The sequence below is a fragment of the Sesamum indicum genome, linkage group LG10 (genome assembly GCF_000512975.1).
Source record: "Sesamum indicum cultivar Zhongzhi No. 13 linkage group LG10, S_indicum_v1.0, whole genome shotgun sequence".
NCBI classification, from domain to species: Eukaryota; Viridiplantae; Streptophyta; class Magnoliopsida; order Lamiales; family Pedaliaceae; genus Sesamum; species Sesamum indicum.
In genome coordinates, this window is record NC_026154.1 from 2,338,283 (window position 1) to 2,347,645 (window position 9,363).

The window sequence follows — 9,363 nt, forward strand, 5'->3', positions numbered from 1 at the left end:
AATCCTTCCATGTTTCATATCGTTTTGCTATTTGATATATTCATTATGTGATTATTGTACAGTTTAAAAAAAAACTAATTACATGACAAGTATATCAAACTTTTTATATGATTAATTTGATTTGACTAAACCTAATTTGGATAAGAATTTTCGGTTGATAACTACAGTCGGATAGCCCTTTTTTCACCTTTAATTTTTCAGTTGTCTTTATTTATTTCTTATTTTTTCTGTCTCTAAGCATTATTTATGATCACCATTCTTCCACAAATATTTATTTTCTTTAAGTTTCTCTACTATTAATTTTAAATAACTTATTATTCATGTATTAATTTTTTTTATTTATTAAAAAATATATTTTATGCACACACATCGAGTATGTTACACAACCCAAGTTAGTAACTAAAATAGCTTATCTGTTCCGCAGACGTATATATATATATAATTGTTGTTATTATATTTGGTATTAATTTATGGATGTAACCAAACTTGAAAGATAATGGTATCAAAATCTCAAAAAACCTAAACTGTAGCGCGGAAAATACAATTTTTGCATGCAGCTTACATCTATGGACAAGATCATGCTTCCTCCATCGATCAATGGCCCTGGACACTTACCAATTTCTTGCGACTCTAATCCATGCTTTTTGTTTCTTGAAGAAATGTAACTTTCATGTCTCTATGGCATTGTTCTTGTTTGAGGGTAGACAGTGATTATCCTCGGATTTCTCAAATTCGTGGTCGTCATAATTCCAAATGTTTGCCCTTTTCATTATCACACAACACTGTGCCGTGCCGTAGCGACCTATCTCTTTAATTTCCTCTATTTAATGGGCTGCAAAGTTCAATAAAATAAAAGAATCAAACCATACCATATATACCTCAAGAATCAGTCAAGATTATGAAGAGAGCAGTATCCGTTATTACTGTCATACTGATAGTAATATGGAGGGTTTTGTGCAGATTTGTTGGGCCGTTGAGGAGGTGTTTGGGTCGTGTCCAACTGCAATTTATGATATGGGAAATGGAAGGCCTTGAAATTAATTATGTTCTCCCGGATAAATTGTACGACTTGTACAAATATTACTGACTTCTCAAAGTTTGGAGGTTGCTTTTTGATTTGCCTCATTATCTCATGTAATATGTATGAATTGTACAAGGTTTTATGAATAGAAATGTACGTTTATTACACGCAGAGAATTGTGTCTTTTATTTTGTTAATAAATTAATATTAAATTAGATAATCGTTTATTATAGTATCTAAGTCAGACCAAGTTAACACGCGATTTTATGCTCGAGTCTCTTTACCAATCATTTATTTGAGGGCATGTAAAATATCAACATTAAACAATTCTCATATGTATCAATTTAAACTTTTAAACTATAAAATGGTCGTTTAGCAGTTTTGTTTAAATAAAAAAAGGGCGGGAGGGGGTTATAGGTAAGAATTTATTTAATTTAAAGGGTTAAATTCAATTTATCTTTATCTTCAAGTAAATTGCTAGTGTTTAATTAAGTTTCTATGTGAATAAAGTCTAAGGTCAAATTAAATTGGTGTGTTTCCCTTCATCAATTTCCTTTCCCAGATGTTTTGTAATTAAATTTTCATATTTTAAAATATTATTCATTCACGAGTATTTCTAATAGAAATACTATATTTGTGTTAGTTTAACAGTATAAAACTAATATTTTACTTATTTTTTTAAAATTCATTGTGAATACTGATGAATCATATATAGTTATTTGTAAATTGTAAAGTATCAACCTCCAAAAGCGATCCAAGCCCAGACAATAAAATTAGGCCTATCAACTATTACAAAATTTTAAAAGAGTTCGAAAACCCCTTATACAAACATTTTATAAAATAAAAATTACATATCTATACGAGTACAAAGCAAAAAGTACAGCAAGTATTAAAACAAAAAAGAAAGGACTAGAGATCACAACATGTTTATATGAATAAAGCTCAGAGGGCCAGACAAAATCAATGTAAACCCAAAAGCCATAGAGCCTTCAAACCATACTTACGGTTACCTGAAACTACAAAGCCACAAAGACTATTATATTAAGCTAGGGTCACAAAGGCGAAGATCCACACAAGATCGGTCAACTACAAATGTTTGTTCACGAAAAACTTTAAGGAAAAAAGAAGGAGATTAAAGAGGAGAAGGATTTTAGGTTCTAATCTAAAACCAAAATGAAGCCAACAATATATATAAGGATAACCCATTTAACATCATATATGAAGATCGATGATAAATGACGATAAAGAAAGAAACAAAAAACAGTGGAGGGAAACCCAACACCAGATAAATGAAGAGAGAGAAGACAAAGAGAATCGAGGTTTCGAAAAGGGATTAAGATTTTTTACTAAAAGAGGAAGAGACGAACCATTTAAAAGGGGGGAAATGGGTTGACCTAGCGGATCGAATCAGAAAGTGGGCGAGGGCAAGAAGAAAATAGGCCAAGCAGCAAGTGGCGGTCCAATTCTAGCCATCTAGTCAGATGGATTGGGCTAAAATAAATTTGTTTAACAACTTTATTTTTGTATAGACCATTATATTTGCTATAGCTAAAATTCATAGTATCGGGAAATTCAGAAGAGCCTTTGTGAATTACCCGGCTCAACGCAAAACTCATTGTTCCTGTGAACCGAAGTAAAAAGCGGGGAGCACTTTTACTTGGGCAGCCATGGCTGATGAGAATCGGGAAATATCACCCTTTTGTTTATTGCCAGAGGACTGCATAGAGAAGATCGTTTCTTTTACGTCCCCGAGAGATGCATGCAAGGCGGTGGCCGTCTCGCCGGTATTCAAATCCGTCGTTGAATCTGACACCGTCTGGGAGCGGTTTCTGCCGCCTGATTACAAAGAAATCCTTTCAAGGTCTTGTTCTTCGGTGAAATTTTCCACCATGAAAGAGCTCTACGTTTTGCTTTCTGAGTCTCTGCTTCTTGACGAGGGCAAAATGGTATCTGCTTCTCTTCTATAACCCTTGATTTCCTTGTGTTTCTTTTTCTCGGGGCTTTCGTTCTATTCTGAAATTACGGGCCGATCCTCTTTATTGTTTGATTTATTGCAGATGAAAGTAAGATCTTTTCACGATTGCTGTTTGTTTCTGGAGCAAAATCATTTTTTCTCCGCTGCTTGTTGATGTCATTGATCTTGAATCGAATTTTTATGCTATAATAGATATCAGATTACAGAGTATATGCTTGTGTTAAAGCCAAATGTTGAATTTTTGAACAGAGTTTTAGATTGAGCAGATCAACTGGAAAGAAGTGTTATATGTTGTCCGCAAGAGAACTTGATATAGCATGGAAAGACAGTCTGACGTACAGGAAATGGAACTCTTTACCAGAGTCAAGGTACATCACTTTCTTACTCATCTTTCCCTCGAGATTCAGCAATATGCACCTGTTTATAGATGTGGTATCCTCAAACAAGGATTCAGAGAAGGAGAAATTAACTAAGCAATAAAATAAGCTACTGCTAGAGTTCATGCGCATATGCAATTTCAAATGATTGTGCATTAGTGTTTATAAAACGTAGAGATTGATCAACGTTACACTCGGCCCACCAACTAACGTTGATCTGATTTTGGTATGCATTTTAGTTTTCGGGAGCAAAACTGTATTCTGTAATGTTTCACTATAGCTGCAACTGTGCACTATAGAATTTTGTTTGTGTTGTATTTGGTCTTGCACACATGTTTTGCACCTGTCTAGAAAATGTCTAACATATGAGAGGTTCCAAAAGAACTGAACTTTGTTTGTTTGTAGAAGTGCTATAGAATGATATCCACTGCATCTACGCTGCAATGCAGATTTGGTGAGGTTGCCAACCTATACAAGGTCTACTGGCTTGAGATCTCAGGAAGATTTCAAGTGAAAATGCTATCACCTAACACCAATTATGCAGCATATTTTGTGTTTAAATTCTCTAAGCTGCATCACGAGCTTGATTGTTCCTCAAAGGCATCCGTTAAATTTCTAGATGATTGTACCAATGAGATTGGAGGAGACGTGGGCCACACTGTTTACATAGACCCACTAGCAGATGAGCTTGAAATGGAAAGAAATATCAATGCCCGGGTTCCATGCAGCAGAATAGATGGTTGGCTTGAGCTGGAGTTGGGAGAATTTTTGGTTGCTGAAGGAGATAATCGGGAAGTTGAAGCTAAACTTTCTGAAACTGAAATTCTCTATCGGAAAGGTGGCCTTATAGTCGAAGGGATTGAGGTAAGGCCCAAGGAAAGTTAAGAGCATGATGATCAGTACAGTGAAAGACACTACGTTTTCTTAAATTCAAAGGGAATCAATCAGTGCAAAATTTATTATTTCTTTCTATGTTTGCAGGAGATTTTATGTATTGCTTGAAGTTAACTCAATATGGTGTATGGTTTTGCTATAGAACTGTGATTCTATGTATCTTTTTGAATATATCTCGGACCTAGGAACTCTGTTTTCATTCTCTTGGATGTTGAGTTTGATTAGTAAACCTCATGCAATCAACTTTTTGTAAATTTTTATTGAAATTAAACTTAATGTAACTGAAATAGAGATCATGCATTTATTATTCGAAAAAATATAACCTTATGTATATGAAGATTATTCCATAGTTCATCAATATTATCTTCCATCTTCCTCCACTTAAACCATCCAAACAGACTCCTAACATTTATTCTTCTGTCTGTCTGTATTTATCACACATGCCACAAGGACAGTATAATGCATAGTTTTGTAGTAAAAACTTTTAAATTGGTAGACTTTCAGATGCACTTGGAGAGTGGTGAAGAAGGTCAGTTCACAACTATCCAGTACTTGACAAGCTGCCACTGCAGGACCATTGATCAGGTGCCCAGCCTGAAATACGGCAGCTTGGTGGTTCCGTCATCACAATTGGCGAAGTAGAATCTTTCATAGTCTTTATAAGTTGTTTCCCTGTAGATAGCCGGCTCTTCTTCAGTTAACAGCTCCTTGATAGGTCCGTACACCCGCAAATTATCTCCATCAGCGTAGTAGGGTTTAATGAAAACACCAACTGAAATTCTTGGCCCTACCCTTTTTGATAGTGCTCTGTGTTTCACGCTTTTGAATTTGTCGTTACTGATCAGCTGCAGCAACGGATATTCATTCAATAACGCATTCTTCGTAGGCTACAATGTTTAACAGCTAGAATATATATATATATATATATATATATATATAGAGAGAGAGAGAGAGAGAGAGAGCAGAATGAGCTGCAATGCTGCAAAAACCTGCCTGTATAAAGTCCCCAACATTTATTATTAGACTTCCAGGCAAGGGAGAAACGTCGACCCACTGATTCTGGTGAAGCACCTGGAGACCGCCAATCTGGTCCTGCAAGAGTATTGTGAGCAAGCCGAAGTCGACGTGGCTTCTGATGCCAAAGGTCAGTTCTGGTTCTGGGCAAGCCGGAGAATAATGGCCCACGATGAAATTCGACTCAATACAGCCAATGTCTCTCAGGTAGCTGGGATTGAGGCCCAAAGCCTCCGACAGCAATTCATACACGGTATGCCCCACTCTCATGACATGCTTAGAGTATTCAAACATGATGTCTCTGTAGGATAAAGCAAACCATTTTATAGCAGTAAGTTGTTAGGAAATTGCAAGACAGATCGTAAAACGTGTTTAAAAGCAAAAACCAAAATCAAACGTAAAACGTTACGTGATTACCCTTCAACTATTAATTCTGGATTAAAAATTTATCCTAAATAAAGTTGGATCAACAATAACTGATCAAGAAAACAAAAAACAGACATACAGATCATACTTCTTTGTTTGTATGTCTATATGCAAATATTTCGTCCAAGTTTAATCAACTAAATGATCTTTACTCGTACCTGCATACATCTGGCAATTCCTGCGGGTCAGGTGGATGAGGGGCCATTACACAAGTGATAGTATCCCTCCACATGGCCGCCCGTGTTTTGTAAAGATCGAAATTGCTATTGTACTGAAACTTTTTCGTGACATCACGACCGTAGTATTTCTTCTTAACCTCAGCATCTTGCTCGTGAAATCTTCGAACCCCTGCAATCATTTCATCCATCACTCGCAGCGGCATCTCATGATTGATTATCTGAAAGAATCCCCACTTCTCACATGCCTCTTTCACTCTGCTGACAATTCCAGCACGGTTTGCAGCATGGTGCATGCCTGATAAATCTATGACTGGAAAGATGGCTTCTGAGTTGAAGTTGCACGGTTCGGATCCAGGCATATCATTATCATTAATGAAGAAGCGTGGGATCTTCGTAACACCAGCATCAACAAGTCCCTTCACGCCTGATTTTGAATCATCGAATGCTTTTAGTTCACTTAGTCGATCGTATGCATGAACTTTCATTGTCTGAACTTCCATCTTGCTGTCCTGTAATGAGTTGCAGACAGGAAGATGACTCGGGTAAGCTCATGTTCAGATAATTTGGATGTTTTTATAGTGTTCTGGACGTGATGATGCTTTGATCTGTAAAGTTAGTTTGCTGATTTTTGAATTATTTGTTTATCTCTTTTTCTGGAAATTGAGTTGGTGAATGATGATTCACAAAGTCGCTGCACACTGGTTGATTTTTAACAAAGTTATCCGAATTCAGGAAAAGGACACCTACATTTACCATAAAAGAATTGAGGAAAATGACATGATTTTCATAATTGATTTTGACGTCTTTCCAAGGAAGAACAAGCCCAGTGGACGCAATCACAGCTTCACACCAACAAAAGGTGTTTTTGTAAGAATTATTGAAAAAAGAAAAATGAAATCAATATATAATATAAAGTGTTTTGCAATAAATACTGAAAAAATATTTTAAGTTAAAATGTTTGGTTAAAAAGTGTATATTAATTTTGAATCTCATAAGCATAAGTCTGGAAAAATGTGAATTTTAATTGTGTAAGTACGGGGTAATAATTTTAATTTTGTATGAATTTATTTTGATAATTTAAATGATAAAATTATTAAAATAAATTTATACAAAATTAAAATTAATATTTTTATACTTACAAAATTAAAATTACGATTTTCATACAGAAATCGATAATGCAAATGCTCATTGTTAACATTTTTGTAGTAAATGTTAAGAAAAAAAATGAATAAAGAGTAAAAACACTTGATTAATTATCTAGAAGAGTTTATATTTTTCTTTATATGTTTTAATTCTAGAAGCACTTAATTCATAAAGTGAAATTCCAACTTATTGATTGGTCAAGAGTAAAATGGAGTCCTTTAATTTGAAACTTTACTAGAAATAATTCTTGCTGAAAAAATAAAAAAATAAGAAGAAATGGAAAAATGAGTAGCTCAGCCAATCAAAATGCTTTTCCTGGGGTATTAATCTTGATGACAGGTCAAATTCAAGTTCACGTTATCTTGTATTTTAGACAAATTCTAGTTGGATTTTGTGCAACCTTTGACAAAGCTACTTGAGTTATTTCATTCAGTGTCAAGATTTTCTAGTGGTTGGTAGTAATGTTGAAATCCGGTCCAATTTGAATTGGCTGCCCATCCGAACCATCGATCAGTCTTTAAAGTGGACCAAGTAAAAGAAAAAACATCGAAAAGTCCAAAAATTATTTTTTATTTTTTTAAAAAATTGGTCGACCCAGTGATTGAACCGGTGTTCCGATGACAAGAACTAGTGTTGGATCAATAAAATCGGACAGTCTACAAGGATAAACTAGTAATATTTATCTCACCGTCTAAGAGTTATATATTATTTTTCATTTGATGGGAGTATTGATATTTTCTCAAACAAGAATGGAATATTCGTAATTATATGCATATTTCATAGGATGTAGCTATAATCTACTTTATTTAAAATATACAATCCTATGCATGTGCATATTTTGTAAATGAATAATATAAATATCGAATTACTTATTCTCTATAATAAAACTTTGATACTTTACTGTTTTATCTTAATTATCATAAGAGATATAAGAAAAAAGACATTGCATCGAAAAGAAGACAACATAAATAAATAAAAATAAAAAAGTGGAAATAATAGAATACAGATACTTTTGTCTATTACGGTGGAGGGTGGTTAATTGGCGGACCAAATTATGAGTCCATGTCAATTAATCAATTTTTAATTATAAAAGAAAGTATAGATTTGTATATGCATCCATAAATTAGGATTTAATTCATAATAATAAATTAGTTGAATTTATTCGAAAATTTCATATCAAGACCTGTTTCAAATTCTCAAATTAATTTATTATATCATGATAAACTTTTAATATTTTTTTAAATTAAGTTTTTTTTAGCCAAATCAGGTTTTATCATACCAAACTCACATTTTCTGGACTATACGCTAATCATAAAACAATCGTATTGCACTTACTATATAGTTATATCAGACCAAACTCAATCTGAATTAAATTTCTCATCGAATTATTATCGAGAAAATGCTAACAATTCCATTGTAATATTACAAAATGAGCAAATGAGCTCAACATGGAGGAAAAAAATTAGCAATTTACCTTAAAATAGTAATTTGATTTTTTGTAGTTTTTGAAATAAAATATCTTAGATAGGGAACTAAATTACTTTATTTTAAAAAATATAAAGATAAATTACCACTATTTTTTGATAGAGTACAAGGAGTATGCATTCAACCCCAATTATTATCCCCACCGTGTTACGGATAATATTATATTCTTCAATCAGCTTCTCACCGGAACTTGCTCCTCCCCATTACACCTGCGACGGTGGCCCCCCGCAGCAGTGTCCATCTCCCATCTGCGCTTTAGTAAGATTAGATTATTCAGGGTGTCCTATAAGCTCCGCGTAGCGCGAGTCCTGTCGACGGACGCCGGTTTGGGGGGCCTGCGGAGGGGAATTCCCACCTCTGGGCCGCGGCCGCGGTGGGCGTTTAAGTTTTGTCGCGGCCAATATGAATCAGGTAAGGTGCTATCATTCTGTTCTTGACCTATTTTATTGCCGTTAGTTGATCCAAGAACAGCAGTGGACCTCTTCTCCTAAAATTCTGTGATTAGTATATCAATAGAGGTGCTCTGCTTTATTGATAACTCTGAACATCTTTGTATTTAACAGTTTGTCCACAAATTCGTGTTAAATTTATATGAATTGCTGGGGTAGTACTAAATAGATGAAGGTTAACGAGGCATTGCTTTTAAGGCTTCACAGCCACGAGGTTGGTTTGTGTTTTATAAGTATGAATTTGTGCCTACTGGATAGTAATTTATGAATTCCTTTCAACATACTATTGATTTGAAATTTGATGTAAATTTATTATATATTTAAACAAATTTTGTATTTGAATAAGGGATGTAATTTGAACTTCGTAAATAGTAAAATGATAATAAATAATTTACTTTTT

The 9,363-nt window shown here is 34.2% G+C and overlaps 3 protein-coding genes across 4 annotated transcripts in view; 2 read left to right on the forward strand and 1 right to left on the reverse strand.

Moving 5' to 3' along the window:
• Nucleotides 2,559–4,883, forward strand: LOC105171694 (putative F-box protein PP2-B12). Its single transcript, XM_011092887.2, has 3 exons — nt 2,559–2,967; nt 3,246–3,364; nt 3,823–4,883. The coding sequence occupies exons 1-3, from the start codon at nt 2,689–2,691 to the stop codon at nt 4,256–4,258; spliced, it is 834 nt and encodes a 277-aa protein (XP_011091189.1). The 5' UTR covers nt 2,559–2,688; the 3' UTR covers nt 4,259–4,883.
• On the reverse strand, nt 4,597–6,452 carry LOC105171692 (1-aminocyclopropane-1-carboxylate oxidase homolog 1). The gene is made up of 3 exons (XM_011092886.2): nt 5,866–6,452; nt 5,261–5,582; nt 4,597–5,112 (listed from the first exon to the last, which is right to left on the reverse strand). The coding sequence occupies exons 1-3, from the start codon at nt 6,384–6,386 to the stop codon at nt 4,849–4,851; spliced, it is 1,107 nt and encodes a 368-aa protein (XP_011091188.1). The 5' UTR covers nt 6,387–6,452; the 3' UTR covers nt 4,597–4,848.
• LOC105171695 (1-aminocyclopropane-1-carboxylate oxidase homolog 1) overlaps nt 8,640–9,363 on the forward strand; it is an 8,648-nt gene continuing 7,924 nt past the window's right edge. The window contains exon 1 of one of the 2 annotated variants that reach the window (XM_020697390.1): nt 8,640–8,925. In XM_020697390.1, coding sequence (XP_020553049.1) covers nt 8,917–8,925 — 9 coding nt within the window. In that variant the 5' untranslated portion in view covers nt 8,640–8,916. The remainder of the gene's footprint in view (nt 8,926–9,363) is intronic. The other variant, XM_011092888.2, reaches the window with a different exon arrangement.

Excerpts from the sequence above, each read along its gene's own strand:
- LOC105171694 (XM_011092887.2), top strand. The coding sequence starts at position 2,689 with ATGGCTGATGAGAATCGGGAAATATCACCCTTTTGTTTATTGCCAGAG. Across the intron at positions 2,968-3,245 it reads TTCTTGACGAGGGCAAAATG|AGTTTTAGATTGAGCAGATC; the intron begins GTATCTGCTTCT and ends ATTTTTGAACAG. Across the intron at positions 3,365-3,822 it reads AACTCTTTACCAGAGTCAAG|ATTTGGTGAGGTTGCCAACC; the intron begins GTACATCACTTT and ends GCTGCAATGCAG.
- LOC105171692 (XM_011092886.2), bottom strand. The coding sequence starts at position 6,386 with ATGGAAGTTCAGACAATGAAAGTTCATGCATACGATCGACTAAGTGAA. Across the intron at positions 5,583-5,865 it reads GAATTGCCAGATGTATGCAG|AGACATCATGTTTGAATACT; the intron begins GTACGAGTAAAG and ends TTTATCCTACAG. Across the intron at positions 5,113-5,260 it reads ATGTTGGGGACTTTATACAG|CTGATCAGTAACGACAAATT; the intron begins GCAGGTTTTTGC and ends CCGTTGCTGCAG.